General features: G+C 43.9%; 1 protein-coding gene across 1 annotated transcript in view; it reads right to left on the bottom strand.

Moving 5' to 3' along the window:
• Positions 1 to 13,369: 13,369 nt before the first annotated feature.
• The window catches only part of mrpl23 (mitochondrial ribosomal protein L23), a 34,205-nt gene continuing 22,343 nt past the window's right edge, over positions 13,370 to 25,231 (bottom strand). The window contains exon 5 of the mRNA XM_083974472.1: positions 13,370 to 14,372. Within this exon, the coding sequence (XP_083830598.1) occupies positions 14,208 to 14,372 (165 nt within the window). The 3' untranslated portion in view covers positions 13,370 to 14,207. The remainder of the gene's footprint in view (positions 14,373 to 25,231) is intronic.

The raw sequence follows: 25,231 nt of genomic DNA, 5'->3' as shown, positions 1-25,231 counted from the left end.
ACACAGTATGACTCAGGCCAGCAGAATGTGTTTGCTGCCTGCTCAGCTCTCATCTGGAAGCTCCAGACATGAGATAACGTGGATCCAATGATGACTGTTTGTCTGACCGAAGGAAAACGACCCCCTGGGCTGAGTCCTGTTACCTACTCCATGTCTCATGCACACACACACACACACACACACACACACACACACACACACACACACACACACACACACACACACACACACACACACACACACACACACACACACACACACACACACACACACACACACAGATGTACACAAACAATCCCCAGCCAGCTCTATGGCATATTCCATTTAATCCCAAACAATCACATGAGGTGGTGTGTGGTTGATCCCTTGCATATGGCCGAGGGGAAATTTAAACACGGCATTCATTCATGTACTTGTTGTTTATCTATGATTTATCAGGACACTTCATCCTGCCACTCCTCTACATAACAACTCATATATCTGCTTTGATGGAATTAAACACGGAAAATTTCAGAATGGGGAAAGCGTATAAAAGTGGATCCCATGCAGAGCACCGCTGATGTGGAGGATGTTACGCCACGTGTATGTCCATGCACACGTTATTTGTAATCAATGCAGCAGATAACTTGCATGTTGCAATATTTTAGAATGGTGTGCTGTTCAATGATAGGAAAAGCCATGACTAAGATCACAGAAATACTTTGAATTTTACCTCAGCAGGATTGTCATGCCTCATGCACCACATGTAGTATACACCCACATGCACACACACACACACATAAAGATACAGTAAGTACTTTCTGGGGTAATGCATTGCAAGTTACAGCAGTAGTACATAGCAAACGACTACACACAAGCACCTGTGTTCTGAAATCGCACACATACTGTGTAAACCCTACATATGCAAGTGTCCCATTACAGATATAGCCATGTTATTTTACCCCTTTGCAATTTTCCTCCTCGGCCAAATGCAACACAATTTGGAAACTCAACATGGATCAGTTCCCATCATTGCCATAGTTGCCATTTTCATAGCGTTAGATTTTTCCAGAGTGGAGAACTTCTGTTTGTTTTTACTGCTACTGTCACACATTCAGCTGCCCTGCAACCTGGTTCAAACTGCCTAACCTGACAGAGCTCCTTTGTATCATAAAACTGGCACAAAAACTGTACATACTACATACTTCAAGACACACGCACATGGATACACACTTTCACCTGAGCTTAAGGAAAATGTACATTCTCATGCATAAATGACAGATAACAAAGGTGTCTCCTAAAACACACACACAAACACACAAATGTGCACACATGCACTCCTGACAGTAAGAAGGTTGAGGTGGTTCCTTTACATCAGAGTTTCCTCCAGTCTGACTTGTTGGGAAATAATAAGTAGCATTTAACAGGCACAAAAGGAAACACACACACACACACAGAAAGAGAGAGAGAGAGAGAGACAGAAAGATGGAGTGAGTGAGAGGGAGAGGGAGAGAGAGAGAGCAGCCGCTGTGTCCACTCACACAAAGAGTGTGTTTGAGCGCCAGCGTTGCAGATGGAGCAAGTGAGTGCGCAATAACAACGCTGATGACTGATATTTCTTTAACACTGGAGCCTTTCCTCCACATGGAAAAGAGCAGCAGAAGAAGAGGAGGAGGGGGAGTGGGGGGGTTGGGGTGGCTGGGGAGAAAAAAACACTGTATTCACCTGATGCCAGACCATAACATTATGACCCAATCCCTGTTATGTTTACTGGTGGGGAACACTCAGTGGTGCAGGAAGCAGCTATAACATTGTTTTTCCCTCCTGTTAAAAAGCCTGTGTTCTAGTAAAACTTTGGGGGGTTCGAACCCACAGCTCCCCTCAATCTGCTTCCAGGGGGAAAGCTGAGTCACCTGAGCCCGCCTCTGCCCTCTAGCTCTCTCCATCTATCTATCCATCTTTTTTCCTTCTTTCTCTTTGTTTCTTTCCTCTCTCTACCTTTGGAGGTATAGCCACAGAGTTCGGACAATCTGAGCCAAAAGAAAGAAGACAAAAAAGGACTTTCTTTTTTTATTATTATTATTGCAAATGCACTGGCTGTAATGGATCCAAAAATGTAACTCACAGGAGAATCTGCTTTCACACATCTCTGGCCCACTTAACTGCTGTTAAGTGGGCCAGAGATGTATATAGCAGATTTACTTGAATGGGAAAGTGATCTCACACTTTTTGGACCCCACTGTACATTGAAATATAAGCACAGGTCTATTGTGATTTTGCCTATACAGCGCTGTTATGTAAGATGGTTTTAAGACTCTGAGTCTGACTAAGAGAGAGGTCAGAGAAATATAATAGAGTGGCTCTTTTGTTGAGTCACTTGGTGGGTCATGGGCTGCCTTCTCAAGATGCCATCAACACAACAGAGGGATCATTCATACAAACAGATATTATGTTACAGGAACAACAACCAAGAACAGAAGGGGAAAGGAGGAAAAAAAAAAAGGAAAAAGAAAACAGGCCATGATCATAGCAAGGCCAAGGCAAGATGGATCTGTTGTTGTCTGGACTGGGACGACACAGAGCAAACTTTTTAATTACAAATAGATTAGACCACTGTTGTTGTGTGGTCTCTGTGTAAACTCCCTTAATATTTTGTTTTGAGACTTGCGTGGATTCCTTCCCTTTTGTTTGTCTTCAGGAGACCCAGGAATCTCTCTGCAATGAGGGCCAGCGCCGATTTGTGTACAAGACAGAGAGACAGAGAGACAGAGAAAAAAAAGGGAGGGGGGGGGGATTTCATCGCTTAGGCCTGAGTGCACATGTGTCCTAGACTGGTCTACTTTTGCCTGGACATTACACTAACTGTACACTTAAGTGTTGAGTTTAAGCGCCAGCAGCTAGTTCCAGTCACTTCAGGACCACAGATGAAGTGTCCGACTGGAACCACAGTGTGCAACATTAACAGGGCATCTACACAGCTCTTCCCCCCAACACACACACACACACACACACCCGTCTCCCTCCCGAACTGCCTCTGACTCGGGTCCAGCTCCCAGGGCTGTGGGCTGATGTTGTTATTGTTGTTTTTCGTGCTGAGAACAGGAGTCCCAGCCAAAACGTACTCCTGTTACAATAACAAGACCTGGAGGGCCCCTGCTCTGCTCTATGCTGGGCTTTATTGGTACAGGGGAGCACCAACAATGATGTCTGTGGACAATCAACAACCAATTTGCTAAGAGGTGGGATGGGAGATCAGCCAGATACTGTTCTTTTTCTTTTGTCTTTCCTTAGGCGCTGAGTCTCTGTCACTGCTGCAGACAATGATCTCTGCTCACTTCCTCTTGTGTGTCATCGACCACCAGAGGAGGTTATATTAGCGGCTATCTAACATGCACGCTAGAACACTGTGGCCCATGTCAGTCGTGTAGGGAAAAAAAACATGGACGTGGGGAGAGCAAAGCACTAACTAAATAGACACGAAACACCCACAGCACACATTGATGTGCTATCCACACAACGTATACATATTACACACCAACATACCTTAGAGGTGGAACAATGTGCAAAAATTCACAGTTGGGTGCATATCATAATCTTTGGATCATAAATTTGACATCATAACCAACAGTGTTTCCTGGGTTATAATTTTTTATTATAAACCTTGTAAATATCAAGGCAGACATTGTAGCTCAGAGAATATGTGCATGTGAAGGAGAGCGGGGGCTCAACCATCATGAGCATGTATTGAGTTCTGTTTTCTATTGGAAACTCAAATTGGTTGCTGCTTTGGTCTGCGTTACAGCTGAAACAGACATCCTAACCTTGGGCCCTGACGTTGACACACAATCTGCTGCTCATCTGTATGAGTTGTTGTAACAGCAAGCAAACCAATCAGAAAGACAATGGAGTCTTCAACCCCACCGTATCAAATTAAAAACATGGTATTTCCAGAACTTCCATCACCACGTTACCTGACCTGACTGGTGTCTGACTGTTTGGCCACGGAGGCTCTGGCAGGACGTTTCATGAGACATATTAAACCTCAAGTCCAGTCAGTGTGAAGTAGGCTTTGGGAGACACGCGGTACACGCACAAGCTCTCTGCTAAGATGGTTGACAAAAGCGTTACTGATACAGATGGCAGGGATTAGGACGGCAGTGGAACCCCTCAGACCCCGCTATGCCCCCACATACTGGGGAAAGCCCGTTCATTCCATCAAAACTATTTACATAACTCCATGGAGAAAATTGGCCCGTAGCAGTTAGCTTTTCCATGTGCGCCACACAGTAGAGACGCTGTTACGATAATTGTCCTCTTACACGAGCAGAGTGCATATACAGTAGAATATTTACAGTAAGAAAATAAAGACAGGAGGGGATGGTGAGAGGGCGAGAAGAAAAAAGGAGAGGGAAGGAAAGTGAAAGAGAGAGAGAAAGAGAAAACTGCTGATCTGGATAGAGAGTGGGGTTCCACGGATATTCCCCCAACACAAACACATCCAGTGTTGATTTTTGTCATTTTCTTGGCTCTGTGAAGTACAGTAGTTGGCAGAACAGTAAGCTCTCTGATGGTTTGTATGACTGGCTGTCATAGTCTTAGAGGTGGCTTCCCGCTGCCTCAGCGTATGCCCCCTTCCCTCCCTCAGTGGTGACCCTTGCTTCTCTTCTACCTACTCTCTCTTCTGTGCTTTTCCTCATCCACTCGTCCGCCATTTCTTCTCTTTCTCTCCTCAAGTTGAAAAAACAATCAATCTGGGCCCAGTTGTTCTGCCTGCTACACCTTCTGCCCAGCTGGCATTCATTGTTTGCAATTAGTTCCAAGGCGTGTGTTTGACAGCGTGCTTACTTGTATACGTGCAAAGTTGCTTGTACATTTTTGCAGCCTTGCACATGCGTGTCAGGGTGCAAATGTGCCCGCACATCTGAGCATAAACACATTTTCTTTGCATTTTATGATCAGCAGAAAAATCAGGCAGCCTGGGAAAACCATGGAAGGACACGAGTCTGAGCAGGTCCAATTATTGAGAACAATCCATCAATATGCAGAGCAAGTCCTGGAGCAGGCTCAGCAGAAAAACATGGCAAAAAAAGTGAAAGCAGAAAAAAATGTGGTTCTTACGAGGAGGGAGAGAAAAATCTGTCTTTACAATCCCCCTGTTTCGGCTTGCCAACTTTCTGCTGGCTGTTGGTAGTGCGGAAATGAGAGCGTGCTAGATTCTCCCCTCCCGAGAATAACACAAACCCCTCAAAGCTCAAATCAAACACACAATCCACGTCACAGGAAACCATTTTGAAGCGTAAAACCTCCCAATGGGAGCTCCATTTGAATGCTGCGGGTATGCGCTGCCTTCCTCGCCCCCTGCGCCTCCCCCTCTCTCCCCTCCCGCTCTCTCAAGGCTTCAACCACAACCTAACCCGAACCACACCACCTCTCAGACGACAAGACTCCCTTTCTCTCACTCCCTGTCCATTTCCCCCTTTATTCCTTCCCTTTTTTTGCTTTGTTGTTCTTCTTTGCTTCTCTCTCTGTCACTGCGCTACAATTTCATCATCGACAAATTATAGATAGATAGATAGATAGATAGATAGATAGATAGATAGATAGATAGATAGATAGATAGATAGATAGATAGATAGATAGATAGATAGATAGATAGATAGATAGATAGATAGATAGATAGATAGATAGATAGATAGATAGATAGATATTTTTGTGGTGATGGACACAGTTTAATCTGGTTAAGGGTCCTGAGCCAGCTCTCTGTTGAATCTCCCGCCCCCCACCTCCACCTCAACCACAACCTCTCGTACCCCCACCCTGCTCTCCTTGCCTCTCTGAGCCACCTCTTCCCCTCACCCTCCTCTTTGCCTGGCATTTGAAACGCAGAGGTCAGGAGGGCATATGGGAGGCAATCACAGTAGTTTGTTTTGGCTCTCTCACCCCCACACCAAGTCCTTGGCTGTGCAGGAGCAATGCCGCCACCTTGCCTGCTTGCTGCCTGGGAAACAAACACATCCTTAATCACCCAGAGGCCCTGTATCCGCCAAGGCCACACTAGTAGAGCCCCGTCTGACAAGCTCAGGCCAGAAAAGTTGGACTCCATCTGATGAACTCAGGCCATACAAGTCAAGCTCTGTCTACTGAACCCAGGCCACATCAGTGGCAGCCAGACAGTCAAATCCAGGTCGCACTAGTTGAGTACCCTTTGTTGAAACCGTGCCAGTGAGGACATACTCCTCAAGCTCAGTGTCTACTCAACCCAGGCCACTCTAATCAAGCTCCGATGGTCAAACCTAGGCCAGGGAAGTCAAACCCCATGGAGTAAATCCAGGCCACTAAAGTTCAGCCGTGTGGGTTGAAATCAAGCCAGAAAAGGCTGATCTATCTTTGGCTGGCTGAGCAGTTCTGTCATTATGTTGGCTAAGTGTTGGCTAACAGTGGGATTGTCTGACGTAAGCGCTGCGCAGCTGAGGGCTGGCAGCGAAACAAGATGTAAGACAGGAGGGAAGATGCTTTAAATGAGAGCCAGTGGCCAGCAGCCATTCAGACCAGAGATGAGTTAAACGAGTTGTGTTACACCATCCATCCCCCCTAATCCCTAAAACCAAGACCTATAGCTTCTAAATCTCACTCTATTTTTCTCCCTGTCCATCTGTCTCTCACCAGTTTCACCTTCTAAAATATTTTCCTAAACACTCACTGCGTTACCACACTTTCACCCCTTACTCACACCTCCCTCGTCACGTACACGGTCTGAATGATCAAGATCAACAAATTGAGCATATTCGAGTCTGAGAATGTGTTTGTGCAACTTTCAGTGTGTCAACAATACTAAGGGTACGAGAACCAAGCCAACATTTTTGCAGCTCCCCCACCAGTATCTGTTTGACAATAAGAGCTTAAGGCAGGGCTTGAGATCTGTGTAATACTGTAAACCACAGCATTCTCAGACCTTAAAGAATCTTCTTACTGGGATGTTATTAGCATGTTCCTTGTTAGCCTGACACACACAAACACGCACTATGTCACGCTCTGTCTCCATCAGGATGTCGGACAATTAAGCTCAAGACTCCGCTCCCTCTGCGATATTTAGAGATTAGTGACCCCGGTTTGATCGTGGGTGATGAGAAGAAACTTGTGTTAAAGTACATAAGATCTCATCGCTCAGAGGAAATGAATTCACCCAATCTCCAAGGTTCATTATTCCCATGGTCTCTCCTCTCCTCTGTTCTCCTCTGAACCGTGTTTCAAGTCAGAGTGACCTGGAGGCAGGCAGAGAGCAATGATAGACAAACTGATCCCCATCCAGCCCACCGTGCAGCCAGGCGGCAGCTGGAGCGCTGAGCAGGTACATGAAGCACTGAGAGCAGCCGGGACTTCCAGGAAGTTCAGCATCAGGGATCAGTCTGTGTTATTGACTTGGCAAAGCCTCCAGCCAGTACAATTCCATCAGCTAGGGGTTCACTGGCTGCACAAGTGCACATATGTGTATGTGTGTATGTGCGTGTGCAGACCAGGGCTCAGTGCTCTGTGGTCCAGATGGGTGGCCAGGCCCCAGTTGATTTCTGTCATGACAACTGAACCCATTTGAACCATTCAATCCTTGTCTTTCTCTCTCTCTCTGAAATGCACGCACACTGTGTGAATCCAACAAACTCTCGTTGGTTGTTTGCTCCTCTAACGTACGCATGTATCACTATTATTATGTTGTTTAAAATGCTAATGTATGTGCTGAACAGCTGGCAGGAATGGGGGACCACCCAGCCGCTGGAGAAGCATTGTGTTGATAGCAGATAAGCTGAAATGGAGTGTCGGGATAAATTCTTCCCCTCTTTCAGACAGACGGCTGTGCATAAGCCTCACAAACACTATGCCACAAAAAAACAATGTGTAATAGCTCCTCCCCCTCTTGGTCACCACAAATAAATCTTTCAGCGCAAACACAGATCAAAGACCCTGCCATTCCCATTCAGCGATGGCTGGCATGTGCCATCTTCTTTTGTCAGGACTTCTAATTGATCCTAATTGATGTTGTGACAGACGAGGAGGGGAACGATCTCCGGAGGAACACAAAGTCAGAAAACAGCATTCAGTTTTTATTAGGCACCAGAACTGCAGGAAAAGCCTGAATTAGACATGGCTGGCTTTACTGATGGATCCTTTTGTGTTCTACTCAAAGCCAGTGGATGAACATGGAAGCAATAAGATGCTTCACGCAAACCAGACCGGGACAAGATGTTGACAAATTGTACAAACAAACAGTGGAGAAAGAGCCATTGAGATCCTTAGCAAATGTAGAAATACCACAATAAAAAAGTATGAGTGGCAGTCGAGCTAATCATATGTGTATCCTATTGGGTCGACTAATTAAAAGAATGCTGTGAGATTTGTACATATATGTCTTCCTAATCTGTAAAACCACTTGTTACTATAGCTGTTTAATAAAAAAATAAAAAACAAAAGAAACCCTGTGTTTCCCTATAAAATGTGGTGGAGAAATTAATAAAAACTGGCAGGCTGTGGTGGAAAATAAGTAAATACTCTACTTTGAAGTATTTGTGTTTGTATTTTATGCGACTTTATAATTTAACTCCATTAAACTTTTACATAGCTACAGCCACTTGTAACAATACAAGTGATAATTTTCTCAATTGCATTGTAGATTCAACAATCCACCAGTCTTTCATGTTGTTAAAATTAGTTCCCTCTTGATGTTCTTCATTTACTTTTACTTGTAACTGAAATGTTTTACAGTGTTGCCTTTTGCCTAAGTAATTTGTTTTTTAAAGAGATCAACACCTCACTCAAATAAAGTACTAAAAAAGTTGCACTTAAGTATCGAATAACATTTCTGTGGCTGTTAACGCTCTTGTTAACGAAATTGAATTTTAAGAATAGCAACAATGGCATCATCAAATTCATTTCCCTTCTTTTCTTTCAAGACAATCAATTAATGCAGTTTACTGGTGGACAACATTTTGAACTACAGTTCACATACTAGCACTGATTTTGTTTGCAAAAAGCTGAAATCAATGTTGTGCTTGATATAAACCGACAATATAAGGTCATTTGTCATTGACTCTTTATATTAGAAAATAGCTGTAAAGTAAAGCACACTGATCCTTCGTAATCTAAGCAACAATAAACAGCCGGTCCACATGTTTTCTACAGTGTCCTCCTTCAGTTGTTGCTCCTGGCTCTGGGCCAACATGTGTATAGATGTGAGTACAGTATGACCGTGTATATACACTGGGGGGCCACATCAGGGGGCATTTTAAGTATGTGTGAGTGGTTCACAAGGAGGCATGGACACGAGCATCATGTGTGCATGTGTGTTTCTGCACATGTGTGCGTGTACGGGTGTGTGTGGGTGTGTGCGTGTGTTGTAAATTCTTGGAAAAACAGAAGATGTTAACTTTTTTTTTATGTAAGGGTGCGTACAGTACATGGACTCACACTGAAGCAGACACACATGCACATATATACACACACTTATGGGGTGACAGAGTGCACTGGCTGAGCTCAGATGAACCAATGGCAACCTGGGGAAGGAGGAATGTGTATGGCTCTAGTCCAAGAGAGGCCGTCAGAATCCTCAGCAGGCAACCCCGGTTGTCTTAGTGAACACAAGTGTGAGTGTGTGGGAGTGTGTGCGTCTGCACAAGAGGGTGGTAGAGGTAGTAACTGTGCAACTATGAGTGTGTGCAATTTTACAGACAGTTGGTAATTAATTGTGTGAATGTATGGGACAAAGCCTTCAATTTATATCCTCTTTTGTTATCACTCAGGGCAGACTACAAACTACTGTACATGAAGCTCTCTTGCTCTTTTGCAGGCCAGGCCCGGTGACCACATAATGATGAGATAACGTACGTTAACAATGTTACTGTGAGGTGCTTCATCTAAATTCCTTTAGAGCTTCAGGACGCAGAGGGGCATCTGTAGGTGAAGAGCTCTCTTTTGCAAGCAGCCAGTTACTACAGGCAGCAAGGAGGAGATGTGCTCCCTAGGGAGGCCACAGAGAGTCAGGGAGGACACTCACTACACCGCCACTCTTCCAACTGATCCCAAAAATACAGCATGATGTCATGCAGCTTCCAAACGTGGACTGCAGTAGCAGAAACAGGGTCATGTGTGCACTTGACTAATGCACAACTGAACAAGAAAAAAAAAGGGGAGGGAGAGAAGAGTAAGCAGGGAAAAAGGAGGAGAGTGAAGGCTGTTTAAAATATTCAACCCTCCTTCCATTAACCAACCGTGTAGGGATGGGAACACGACCTGCACTGTACATCTCATGAGAGAGAGAGGGAGAGAGGGAAAAAAGGAGGGAGAGAGAGATGGTGCACTGTGGGAGTAGACCTCTTCCATCCAGTAGTCCTTAAATCCAGCTCAGCATTTTCTCAGTGATGTCATCTCTTTTTCACTCTCACTTCACCCTCACCTCCATCTGCTCTCTCGCTCCGTCCTTCCTGAGCTTTCTGTCTCGCACGCACATACTCACATTCCCTCCCTCTGCACTTAGACGACATGTGATGCATTACAATATACGATGCATCTTGTTCAGCACACATAGATCCCTATAAATCTGCGGCTGCTTACTCTCATCCTGAGATCGGCTCAAACAGGACGTGTGGGGCTCGCTCGCTCCCTCACTTTCACCGCATACCTCTCCATCCCGCCATTATCCTGTTCCTTCACACTCCAGCCACACAGCATCATCTGACTGGCAGGGAGAACAGTGTGTTAACAAACAGGGAAATGGCTGCCAGCTGCATGGACAGGGCCGGACAAGGGGGGAGACACATTGTGCTTGAGCTTTTTATTAGGTATGAAGAGAAGGGAGAGGTATGGAGAGAACATGCAGGGCGAGAGAAGGGGTGTACATAGCTTTGGAAGAAGGGAGAGAAAAAGGGGGGCTTTGAAGCTATTTAGCAGTCATTATTTTTTACAGCAGTGAAGTTAGTGCAGTACATTACTTACTGAAGAAAAATACTAAGACTTCCATTAGGGGAAATTTTAAAATCACTAATGACTCCGCAGTTAGCTTTGTGACATAAGGTCTGATCCCTCTGCAGGAGACGGCAATCTGGCCGGTCTCTGCCAGCAAAGACTGGTCTGATCTGCTCTGGCAGGCGCTCCAAACACCTGCTTACATAAACTCAGCTCCTCCTTTAAATCCTCCTTTACTACTGACATTATTCATCTACTTTTTAGTACTGTAATTTAGTGATCAACAACATATTACTGTGCATTTAAAAAGAAAAATGATTTATATTCATATTATGTTATATAATGGTTCGATAGGAGCAATCGCCGGAGTCTGGTTACATTCTGGGTCCAACCTGGAGGACAGTCAAATGCAATAGACTCTGGGTAGAAAATTAATTGAAATGTGGTTTTGTTAAAATATTTGTCTTGTTTTTTTTGACTGAGATCATCTCGTCAGTTGCCAGAGACACAAAGATCAAAGGCAACACCTGATGATCTTCAAGTTTGTGTCTCACTTCATGTTATACAGGCAGGATGAGTCCATCTCTGCAGAGCGCACTTAAAGGCAGCCAAGACACCAGACTACCTTACCGTATAATTAAGGAAAAATCCCTGCTGATATATGTGGCGAACTGCCGGGTGGGGGTGGGATCACCTGGCGTTCCCTGCATTAATAAGTTGAGGCGAGGACAACAAAGACTCTAGTTTTTCATGTCAGACCTGTCCTCTAAACTTAAAGACATACCTGCAGTGTCCATCTTTGCCATTACTGAAGACAACATCAACATCAACATCATCATCATCATCATGGCATGGCTCCAGGGCCCTATGCTTCTGACCAACTGAAATACAAGAATTTCAATGTCTTTTAAGAGCTAAAAAAAAAAAAAAAAAGACAGTATTAACAGATACAGCTAATGTAAAACATATAAACTGTTCCTGTCCTCTAAATCTGAAGGAATGTGATATATATACAGTATGTGATACTTAATCTTGCCTCATAAGTTTTAAGGTAAACATTGCATTTTGAGGTCAACCCCTGTGTTCTTCTCTGGAGAGAGAAACAGTCATCCGTTTTATTCACCTCAACTTTGGCAGGCCCTCCACAGATGTTATCACTTAGAAATCAAAGCCTTCTTCAGCTCATGTAACATTTTTATTGATTAGAATTATATTCCAAATTATATTGTCAGTACATCTATTATCAAGGGAGGGAAACTATCATATCCTGATTTTATTTTAAGTAAAACATGAATGATTTTGAGAAACATTATTTTAATCACTCAGAGACCAGTCTATTAGGATAAAATCGTTTAATTTTATGTCTCGATCAGTACCTTCTTCCGCCCCCAAAGTGTTTTATGTTTTTCTTTTTATCAGTTCATTAGTTGTTGCTGTTTACTTGGTATTTATTGAGAGCTACAATGAGTAAGAGACATTTATGCGTGTGAGCAACAGATGAGCTCATTACCCAAGTGTGTCTCAGTGTCTGTCTGTGAACTATAAAATTTGTCATCTTTCTGACTTTAAGCAGACGTATCCGAAATGTCCACACCACCACATAACCACCACTGTCAACAGGCCTTAAACAGAGATATAATATCAGAAGCTCAGAGCCAAATCAATGCTATTAGAAATGGATGCAGTAGGTTTTGCATAAGTCTGTGTATCTGACTTTAGAGGGAACAGGGTATCCCCATGATAAGGAACAGAGGGAGAACAGGGACAGATTACTGCTTGGCAAAAACCAGAAACTTGATTTCCCAACTTCTATGTGGGGTCTGCTGAGGCCAAGAGGAGAGCAAGAACAGGAATTTGTTGGTTAAGCAGCTGTTTCTCTAGAGGATGAGACTGGGCAACAAAGAGAGGAGGAGCAGAGAAAGAGAAAAATAAAAAGTGAGAACAAGGCAGACAGAAAAGAAAGTGGCTGTGTAACAGGAGGCTTGTTTTCCTCCAAATCAGATTTCTTTATAGCGACACAGGGGGTGAATGGTTCCAGGCAGCAGACAATGGGCCAACAGGTTCAATATTGACATTCTCCTTAGTGATAGCTGAGTTGGCTGGGTGAGGTCAGGGACTGGACCTTTTGTGTTAGTCAACCAGCATTAGTGGTCACGGCTGGGGGACACTTAATGTAACCTTGGCCTCTCAGTATAATGGAGGGTCTGAGCGAGGCCAGGAGAGGTCCCTCCCCTTTATGGGCCTTATTACCGTAAGAGAGCTCAGTCCTCCAGTGGCCCGATTCAAACACAGATCATTACTTTGTCAAAACAGCTACCAGACCACGCTGGCACACTCGCAAGCCAGCTTGTGTGGCAAACACAGTCTCGAAAGTGCCAGTTGTTGAGCGCAGCAGCCGTGGGAGATGAGGTGAGGAGAACAGTAGAAAAAGTAAGCAGAGCACTTTTGGAGAAGTGACCGTTTATTAGTTCTTATTCCAACAGCACTTACAATTAGACAAATTTGCTGGCAAGTCTTGGATGCTAGGCAAACACACATGCACACAAACACTGTGCACATTCTTTTCTCAGCGTTATGGCAAGACGTGCTACCGCAAAATAATAAAACACTCCAGCAAATTCCATGTCGTTGCTTTGCTGAAACATCTCTATTGTTGTTTACCTAAAGTGGTCAATTAATCCAAGGCAAACTCATAAAAGAGGAAAGGATGTGGGTTGTCCAGGTAGGCTGATCCAACTGGCTGAGAGTCAGGGCTACTAGGGATACCACACTGTACCACTCCCCAGTGTGGCAGAGGAAGAGAGTAGGAGAGGGACAAGGAGACAGAAGGGAAGGGAAGGGAAGGGGGAACTCCTAAGGGAAGAGGAGAGACAAAGGAGGAGGAGATGCTGAGGTGCTGGTGCCAGAGAGGAGGAGTAAAGGGAGAAGGAGGTGGAACACAAGAATAGGAGGAGGAAGGAAGGAGAGAAGGTCATCCGAGGTGATGGAGATTCTGCATGGTGGGCTGGTTTCATGAAAGATGGAGCTGGGCCACTCTCCTCCTCCTGTGATTCTGTTCTGGCTCGGGTTACTGGACGGGAGCCTTGCAAACACACACACACAACACATGTCTCCAGTCTCCCACACACATGCTCATTCTTCTTTACTACATACTGAGTGTTTCTTACAGAAATAGAAGTGACATCACAACAGTCGCGTTGTAAATCAATACATGTTGCTCCCAGTGAAACACCCACGCGCACACATACGCGCATAGAGTTCCCCGTCAGTGGGCTGTCTCAGAGTCCGAACCACTCGGTGACCCCTCCTCGCCTGGGGTCGAGTTTCTGCCTCTGCTTCTCGTCCTCCATGAACTTCTCCTGCATCTCGTCCATGGAGCCCTCCTCCGGCGTCTTGTCCTTTTCCGGGAAGATGTTGGGGAAGGTGAACGTCTGGCTCTGGGCCTGGGATGCAGAAGCGAAAAAAAGAAACAAACAAAAAAAAAAGCAAAATGAGCTAAGAAACCACCATGTCCCTACCTAAAAATATGAGGAATTCGTTTTTTATTATCCACTTAAAATCGATTCATAAGCCAATTTTCTGTGCAACGCAAGAATCGTGTCAAACTGCATTTTCCTTTTCTTTCCAGAGAAGAAGTGAGATACTGATTTGGAATTCAGGACACTGTTTCTGCCTCTATATCCCTCTTCCAGTTACACAAACGCTCTTTTTCTCTCTCTGGCATTCAATTTCTCCAACTCTCTCCCACATTTAATCTCTCATCTCTCTCCATTTCTCTGGTCTTGATTTATTCAGAGGGAAAGGATGGTATCCATTATTTATTCCATACCAACCCATCTCTGGCCATGGCTAATGCATCGCTGGCCCAACTGTAGTCTGTGTCAGGATGCCGTAGAGTACAGTATTAACACACATGCATGCTTGTACACCCACACACAGACACACAAAAATAACAGGTCAGCGGGTGCATGCATGCACACATATCCATAGCCGATCCCTCTCAGCCTCTGCCATGGACACCTGGCAACAGGAATTTATCGTTATCAGTCTCAACTGGAGCCAGGCCATTGCCGTCCTTGAATGACTCAACTTCATTTAAAGCCTGATCGTAACTTGCAATGATGAAACTGCACTGCACAAGTGTCATTTTCATCACTGTGTTTTGGATTTTGAGCCAACTGTTAATCTTAGCAAATGTTCCCAAACTGATTAATGGTCACTAATGCTGTAGTTTACAACAAACAACAGCTTCCCGCTGAGAAACAGTCAAGTGTCATTATGTGACTCATAAACCTCTCAATTATATTATATGGACGCATAGAACTATAAAATGAATTGCTTCCATGAACACAATTGTCAATCAACTACAGTACTCAGTTTGAATATGTGAAATATTTTGTTTGGGGTCAGTGTGTAGGCGTTAAGGAATGGTCTGGCTCTGATGTGAATGTTACTTTGTCTGTCTCCAACCCCCAAAATACCAAGAGAAACATGCATATAATTACAACATAGCATGGTTTAATTCCCAAAGGGGGAGACAACATAAAGCTCACTTAGCCAAAGATGCAGAATGGATTTGGCCTCATCTACTCTACTTGACTGGGACAACCTACAGCAGGAGCCTGAGGTGTTATTACTGTATGTTTACACTTGTGCACATACAAATATGTTTTCTCAGGTGCATGGTTGCAGGTGTTTTTCATCTTAAAAGTGCAAGGTTATGACCATCTATAAACATTAAGAAACAGTTTTTCGATAAGATACAGATGCAAGATGGACTTCAGCTGTCACACACAGTCATGAGATGCTCGATACCTCATATTTAAAATCAGTAGTCACTAGTTTTCTGTCTGGTTTTTATGTCTCCATGGATCCAAAATTTGTGGTGTTTGCTGTTTTGAGAGGACACTGTTAACTACAGTTTACAGCAAATGCAGTTATGACATGGGCTTAGTTTTAGAGACCTATGATAATAGAGAGTGAAGAGAAAAATGGGGAGGAAATATAAACGTGTCATAAATTATATTAAAGCATCCCACAAATTCAACAACAATTAACAGTTTAGAAGAACACATTTCATCCTGCTTTTCCTTACTGTTTTAATATTACATTTTAAAAACCATCAAACCCCCAAATATATTTGATTTTCTTTTTTAAAAGAAAAACCAATGAGCCAGTCCACCCTCCAGTATTTCTTAGTTACTAACTGATCCCAATTTGGAGTTTGCAGCGAAAAACAAGACACCCTGGTGGGAGAGGCTGGCTGGTTTATAGCCTCCACAGATCCAGAGGTCATTGCATGAAGTTATTAAGCGTAACCCAGTCTTTCTGCATGTGAACTGCAATCAGACCTGACATGTCCAATTTAACAAGACTGCCACGTCCTGGGATCAAACGCCATCAAACCATTTCAAAACATTACTGTGATGGAAAGGAGTATTTTGGTATCATCCTTTCAGACTTGAACTGATGTTACTCTGTAAAACCTGGCCATTTGAGTCTAAACTCTCTGATACCAGCTTTAGCAAACAGGGGGAGAAAAACATGCACAACCTTCAATCACAAGGAAAGCCACCCTGTTCATGTGTTCCCGTCCTGTGGCACCACCTGTGCTGCAAACTACAGGAGGGTTTTTAAGTGAGTGCAGTAATGCAAAAAGACAAACAAGAGTGCAGACTTAGTCAGGAGGAGAAGGCTTAGTCAGGCAGAGGCAGAGAGCTGCCAAACACCAAAGAAGCACCTGGAAACCAATGGCCTTGCCAAGGACCTCAGTGTCTCTCTGCACACACTACCATCGAGGAACGCAGAATCCAGAACACAAACACTGGACCACGCCAGGGAGAGTTTGCTGCAGGAGTCCGAGGAGCAGTGAGGACAAGGACCCAGCAAGGAGGGAAAAAAAACTGGAGGATGTAACTGGGAGAATACAGTAGGGGTAACTGAGGATGGACTCCACCACAGCACTATAAACACCAGACTTGGCAATAAGAGGAACAAAGAGGCTGTAAGCCAAACAGGACTTCATCCAACATGAACCGAACAATGTTGCATGACAGTTCACAGTTATACGGCACTGCACTGGACACCTTGTGTATACACATGGCAAAGATATTAACACTAGCCTCTGAGAGCGCGATTCACTCGCACACCAAAAACAAAAAAAAATTGAAAGCCCCGAGACTGAAATCAACAAAGCGCTGAGACTCGTTAAACAAGTCTTACTGTTGGCAACAGGCCACACCCTGTGAGCGTATGAGTGTGTGCACTTGTGTCAAGCGTGTGACGGACACATTTCCGTAGTGAGAGAAAGTGCTGGCAGACAGCATTCAGATTTTTGCTTGAAATACATACATCACGCCACAGCGGAGGCGAGGCTCATGTACACCGTGTCTCTGTGCACTACAAGCCAAAATGATCTCTCCTGTGCGTCTGTCTGCTCTCTGTGTTAATGTGTGACAACAGCATGGAGGAAATGTGTGTGTGTGTGCGAGAGTGCACGCTAGGGCTGCACGATTCTGGAAAAATGTGAATCACGATTTATTTGCTCAGAATTGAGATCACAATTCCCTGGGAAGATGTTTTTCACAAATTGAAATGTTTATCATTTATTGTGCAGGGTTTCCTGCAGAAAACATGTCAAGCCCAGTCGCAGGCTAGCAAGCGTGTTTTTTGCGATGGGGGCCCTATACTGTAGGTAACAGATTCATGAATGGAGTGGTAGCATTTAGAAGGTGTGATTCCATGAGGCCTTGCATTAGATCAATGTTAAAAGTTGACTAGAAATTTGAAAATATGATTATGTAATCATTTGTTATTATAAGACATTTATTGAACATATTTTAAACACCAACTCTTGCAATGCTGTTTTAACAACCCCCCCAAAAAAAGAAAAGAAAAAGAAAAATACAATTAAAATAAATAATATCAAGTGTTTGCACTAAAAACCTTAAGTAAAATTCTGACAGCAAGTGAATCAAGGGTGTTTTCACGCAGGCAGTGTTAACACTGTCAGTGAACACAACTCAGGTGTGCACCAAAACAGCTGCACCGAGACGGCAGCTACAGTCCAACCCTGGTGTGGTCCGTCCGCTATGTGAATGCGGCTGGACCTCGATCGGCTCCAACTCCCTGATAACTCAATTGTTGAAGTTTAGCGTTACTTCTCAGAGTTTCATTTTGACAATTGATCATGTAAACATGACATACCACACGTCTTTTTCGCTCATGGAAACATGACGCTCCGCCAGTGGTGCAGCGTTTGGAGCAGGGTGAAAACAAACCTGTGTGAAGGACTAAAACCAATGGTTCGATGTTTACTATGTCAGCTCGCAGAACACCTCGGCTGCTCTGACACTGCAGTGGTCGGCGTGCTAATAAGACAACGACAGTGCAGCGTTTGGGGGCACTTGAGAAATTCATAGAGGAAAATAGGAGTGTTTGTTTGTGATGCAGCGTTGTGGAATAAAATGCAGAAGAATCGTTGCCTTTCAGAAATGAGATCATATTTAGGTGTAAATCGAGATCGCAATTTTTTTTTAACTATTTGTGCCGCCCGAGCGCACACCAAGTGATTACAGAGGAAGACCAAGTCCTGTCCAAAGAGGACAAATGTCAGGAAAGACAGTTAGGCATTATGTGCCACCGAGGGTTTTTTCTTTCTGTAACCTAGTATGCTTCCTAGACGACAAACAGGAGGAGTGGATATTTTCCCTCAATCTGCCACGAGCTCCACCACGCTCCCAACTGAATCAAGATGCCATCCAAGAATATTGGGACGAGGCCCCACACTGCAGCGATGTAAACATACTCCTCTTACGCACATGAACAACCCATTACACCCACAGTTTCCCCCTCAATGGGAAAAGAAGGAGAAAGCTGGAGGGTGGGGGGGTTAAGAGTGGAAGGCAAATGTTGTCATTGACTCACTACCAACCCTTCTCACTTTCTCCATCTGTGCGTATGTGTATGTTTCCTTATTAAACTCTAATCCAATGACTTGTTCTGTTCCAGGAAGTGTGCATTTAGCATGTCGATCTGCCCTGTGTCACATTTGGGGGACCACATTCAGCCTTTTACCCAGCTGAATGGGGACAGCTGTCAAATTAGGGACAACAATCGAGAGTCCCCTTGTTGTTTTCACAGCAGTTACATTCACCAGAAACTGGTTTGTGTCTTTATTGGCATGCAGTGCTAGCGTGTAGCTTGTTTAAGCCTCCAGGGTATAAATGTACTTCAATGAAATGCCTCCAAATCAAACCTGGGTTTGTGCATTTGTGTGTGTGTAGGGCTCATGTGGCTACAACAGTCATACACAGACCAAAAGTAATCCTGTTTGAAGCCCCAGAGGGAGAAGGGAAAGAGGAGAGTGAAGAGAGAAGACCAGGCCAGAGATGGAAAGAGACACACAAAGGACAACTGTATTCTATCTGATTGACCTTTGCCTCTGATCTGTGACAAACTGAGCAAGCAGTCGTAACTCAAAAACAGCTGTAAAAAAAAGAAAAAGAAAAAAAAAGTCCTGTTGTGTTTCTGTGTAATAATTTCCTCTTACGAGAAGTAGAAAAAAAAAAGAAAAGAATGAAGAATGCTGACAAAAAATGGACAAATGTGTGTCCGGCAACCGTGGAATGCATGTGAAATCAATACAGAAGAAATGTGTAAGGGAAAGGGGAAGGGGGGGTTGAGGCTTTTATTATTCATAAGCTTAGATTTAAGTATGAAATATGAAAGCTTTAGTTATTCTGGCTTGATGTGTTAAAATGCCTTTGATGAAAACAGGAAGGTGCCGGTGCACAGTGCCTTTCCAACCTGGAGCTGAATAGAACATTATGGAACAGTCACCAGCTGAGGACACAAAAGGCTGATTCAACCTGCTGATCTGAGAGTTAAAACATATGGGACACGACTGGACCAGATTGGAGGGGGACAGATGAGATACACATCAGCATTTAAATGCCTCTGACCAAGCTGCACAGTAAGCACAGAGTAAGAAGTATGCTACAAATCTGTAGAAAAAAAACAAAACAAAAGGAGGCTTTCAAAGATGATTACTCAACCCCATTGAGGTAGGTTTGACTTTATTTTCCAATATCCTCAATCCACAGAATAGCCTTCGTGGTATCAGATTTTATGTCCTCTGGACTAAAACAAGTTTGGAGCAACATTTTATTACTTTGAAGACTGTTCAACAGCTGTAAAACTACTTGAGGTCAAATGGCGACTTCCATTCAGATAATCTAGACAACTTAAAAATTGAATCCATCAGAAAATACATTCTAACCACTCTTTTACGACTTGAGATCAGCATTTCTTTTGTGCTCTTTGAAAACCTTGAGCACCTAGAGTTATTGGGGATCTAAATAGGATGTGACTGAGGGGTGGGGAGGAGGGTGGGGGCAAGTACACTGACTTATTGGATGACCACACTTGACCAAATTAGAGTACAGAGGAGCTCTCAATGTGGTCACAGCGTCTGAAATGGCTTTAAGTGGGCTGATAAAGTGAAACTGAACCATTCACATAAGCCCAAAGAGACAGGCAAGAGTCAGACAAACTACATATCTCGTATCCCCGTTGAAGGGCAACCGATGGGGGCATCAGAAGATAGAGCCATTCACAAAGCCAGTCAATAAAAATCGACCAGATGTTGGCGGCTGTCATTAGAGGGGACCGCATGCTGAAACAAAGAGGTGTTGACGATGCGGTGAGAAATCTCATGAGGCTGCGGCTCATGCGGCTGCGGTGGCAGTGTGGTGGTATGGTGGGGTAAGCCGTAGCAAAGCACAGAGACATCTTGAGTACTGGTGGTGGTGCGTGTGTGTGAGTACGAGGTAGAGAAGACAGAGAGGTGTTCACGTTGCGGTAGAAGAGCCTGGCAGACTACAGAGGGAGAGACCACAGTGGTGAGGTTACCAGGATTAGAGCTGAGGGCAACTCCCTGCTGAGTGTGTGTGTGTGTGTGTATATAAACGCTATTTATCTAGGGAAACATTGACTGAGCATGCATCAGGCTCTTTTTCAGCAGTTCATGCAGCTGTACTCATCAACACCCAACACCGAGTTGGCTGGTAACCAGCTCCACTTGTCCATTTTGAGGTTATGTGCCTTGCTCAAGGGCAACTCAACTACAGAGAAGGCCAACTACTTGCACTTGTTCAAAACAAGCCTCAGAAGCCGGACTGCGAGTTTTAAAGGTGTGATCACACCTTTGTGAGTCCGTTTTCTTTGGTCTCAACCACAGATGAAATTTTCGTTTCTTTTTGGTTCATTTAAGTTCACACTGCCCAATTACAAGTGAACCGGGCCTTGTAAAGGAAAGTCAGATGGACTCACAAGTAGCTTGTTTACTGGACAGAGTTTTGGCAACCTGTCGCCCTGCAAGATTACGATTTTGGCGGCCAAGGAGCAAAGTGAATAAAAACAAATTCGACACCCGTTTGTTTAGGTTTAACAGAGCTCTGTGGACGTGTTTGTGCTTTTTTTTTTTTTGCCACAACTTACCATCTCTGGTCGGTCGTAGGTAAAAATGAAATAACCGACTACAGTGATCAGTCCAGGCTGTGGTTTGCCTTTGGTTCATTTTGTTATACTAGGCAAACTTGAGTAACTACTGGCTATCCAATGTCAACATCCAGCTCCTTGTACCCATAAAATCATATGAAAAAATGACCAAACAATGGACGACATGTTCATGAGAATGTTTTTTTGGGCTGTTTCTTGTAGTTAGTTCAGATTACATTCTGACAAACCGTACCGAGTGTTCGGCGAATTGTGAACGCTTAAGCCAAGCAAAGAATCAATCAAAGCCCTCCACAATGGGCCCAATCAATAAAAAATCGGCACTGTTCCTGTAGCACTAGAATGATGGTTCAAAAATTGTATAATCTCTTTTTTTGTTTGTTTAAATCATTTGACCTTATTGTGTTAGTATTAGTAAATTGCTCATTTTAATGTCCAGATGAGAAGAAGAGCTGGTTTAACTTCACTATGATTATTTTCTAATATGATGTGTTACATTTATATGACAATACTGTGATAACTTGAACCATGTCAGGCAGGCCTGAAGTACAGTTTTAACAGAGTATTGAGTACACAAACTAACCTAAAGCCACTATGACAGGCTAAAAGACAGGAACTCTATAATCTAGACCAAATTGGCAAACACCTCGAAAAGCAACAGATTACAACAGTATCAGTTCAAACATGCTTTGCTACACACTCTTGCTGTTGATTTTAGGTACTATACCCACATTGTTGACCTCTGCTCTGCGGTTTCTTAGTCTAAAATTGTGTTGTATAAGAGTGCTTTTTTTTATCTGCAATTACAAAGAAAAAATCATTGAAGACAACTGGGAGAGGCAGGAAAGACGATGGACGAGGGCAGGAGAGGAGAAGAGATGTAGCCTGATGATTGTAAACAGCTTCCACTGCCAGGCCCCTGGGTGGGCTACACATTCACTCTCACTTTATGTCATTAACAGACACACACAGACGCACACAGACACACACACACTTAAAGAAAGTTGATACCAAAACATAGATAAAGCTGGACTCTTGTCCTCAGGAAAGACAGCGAGGTGAGGATGGACGGGCTGATTCAGATTGAAGACAATGAAGCCAATTTATACAGCATGTCATCTTTGTTCAGCCAGCTAAAACAGAGCTAAACAGTCAGGTGAAAAAGTCAACTTTTGAGATGACATGAGAGCCGGAGGGAATGTATCAAAATAACAGCTGAGCATGAGAAACAGAGCACAGTGAAATCATCTCTCTCTGTAAAAGACAGTTAAGTGGCTGCGAGAGTAGACCACTAACCAATAGTATCCTGCTGTGGGTTCATTCAGGGTCATGACCCTGGCCCTCCCTCCAATTACAATGACATCTCTTCCACAGCCCGGCAACAGCCAAATAACTTGGTCAGCTTTGGCGAGCAGCAGTGTCTGTTTGTGTGTGTCTCCATGTCATTCATATTAATGACCTACGAGATGGATATTTTGGACAATGTTTGCAAACAGTGTTTTGTGTGCATTATTGTCTCTTGTCTCTTACAAAAGGAAACATAAATTTCCTACTTGTACACTTATAAAGTTATAGTTATTTTTATATAATATTTTAAACAATTTATTATATGATCAGTTTTAAAGAGGATGTTGCATTATACAGAAGATCAAATTTATGGATGATAAATATCAACAGTTATGCTTTTGTTAATGCAGTCATACTGTGAGAACTAGTTTTCTCACTTATATTACAAAAGATATGGTCACAGTCTCCCCTTCTGTTCTTTACTTACAGCACTGTAATTGTCAGGAGTGTTTTTGCTGGACATGGAAATAAAACATTAGCACTTTTGTGTTTTTATTAACCTATAAATAACATTGAATGGCATGAAACACACTTTGTGAAATCACACTGGCCTTGAATCTTTGACCAGCTAATTCTGACCAGTTCATCCTTGAGTCCGACTGGAGGTTTGTGCCAGATGTAATGAAATTCCCTCAAGGTGGTCCAAACATGAGGTCACAGTGACCTTGACTTTTGACCTTCGACCACCAAAATCTTATCAGCTCATCCTTGAATCCAAGGGAATATGTGAACCATTTTGAAGAAATTCTGCTGAGGCGTTACTGAGATATTGTGTTCATGAGAGAGCGATGGACGGTCAACATGAATACATAATGCCTCCGGCTATGTCTATTGCCAGCACAAAGGATAAGATGTACTGTGGGGAGGGAGGGGGGCACTCAAGGCATTAAGGTGCACACAGACTCATATCTATTAGTGAGGCACAGAGTGATCCTCAGCCCTAGTGTGTACGTGCTTTATGGGACAAAGAGCAGGAGTCAGGCAGGTGGACGAGCAGTAGCTCTGGTGTCAACTGAAAATACTTTAAGATCTATCGCAGGGAACCTCTGACATACTAGTGCAGGGCATCCAGTGATACATGCACACATACTTCTGCCTAGAGACAAACAGAGGGTGTGTGCGTGCGGGTGTGCGCACGCACGCTCATGATAGTTTTCAAGTCTGGGCATGTCTTCTCCCAGCCTGCTACTGGAGACATTGGACCCTAGTAACAGAGCTCTCAGGAAAATATCATCACCATCTAAATACACACCCTGCCAAAGACATTTACATCCATCTGGTCTTGAACTGGACACTTGGAAGATAACAACAACAATAACAGTGACGGCAACAGCCAAGAATAACACAACCAAATACACTAACCCCATATTAGCGGTAATGACGAACAAACAGTGAATCGTAGTCGTATAGTCAATACTCTTAGACATCCACCCATCCACTGGTACCTAACACCGAATCACACCTAAACCATCCACCCCCCATTACACACACGCACGCACGCACACACACAAACAGCTGTTCACTATCATTATCCCCTCCATCTATGTCATCCACCCCCCAACCCCCACAATGTACCCCATTTCTCTCTCACCAACGCATGTAAACAACCCTCACATACCCTCCCCCCCAATTTCAAGCATCCCCTCCACCTACCCCGCCCCCCTCTCAGCCCCAGACCCAGCTATCTAGGCTACCAAACACACACAGAGAGTTAGGCCCTTGCACAAAAACACACACACACACACACGCTCACCCCTACATGCACATGCAACATAAACATCCAGGCAATGCCCCTGCCCCCTCCCCAACTCTGAGGAATGCGGGGACCAGCTGGTGGAGAAAATAAAAAACGAAGAAGCATACCAAAACAGGAAATGCATCAGCAGGGGCCTATCAGAGGGCTTTATCAGGCTAGTGGCAGCCCTGTTGAGAACCTGGGTGGCGCCGTATGCTGATTGGCTGATCAAAGTGGCAGCTGTGTCATTACAGGTCAGGAGGTCAGGGGTAATCAAGAGAGGTTATGAGCATGTGAGTTTGTACGTTGTGTGTGTCCCTATTGGTGCGCGCGTGTGTTGCCATGGCTATCTAAATAAGGGGAACCTGGAGGAAATGTGGGAGGAAATGAGGGTGAGGAGAGAAGATGCTGCAGAGTGAGATAATGTAACGATCAGTCAAAAAAAAGGCAAAAGGAAAGACGGAGAAAGACGTAGTGGCAGAGAGAAAGAAAAGTCCCGCGGATCCAACTGTGTATTCACGAAGCTGAGCTACGTTCATTTATTGTTGCGTCACGCTGGATTTCTTTACTGCCACTTGTCTCCGTTTTGTTTTTCTTGATAGATATCACCGACATAAAATTTGTTCTGGGAAAACATCTACCGCACATGTCATTAAAGCTTATATCATCTGAACTCAACTGAGTACAAAAGTCAGACATGTG

The sequence above is a fragment of the Trachurus trachurus genome, assembly GCF_905171665.1.
Source record: "Trachurus trachurus genome assembly, chromosome: 6".
Classification (NCBI taxonomy): domain Eukaryota; kingdom Metazoa; phylum Chordata; class Actinopteri; order Carangiformes; family Carangidae; genus Trachurus; species Trachurus trachurus.
The sequence above is the reverse complement of the archived record's forward strand: the minus strand, read 5'-3'. Positions and strand labels throughout refer to the sequence as shown.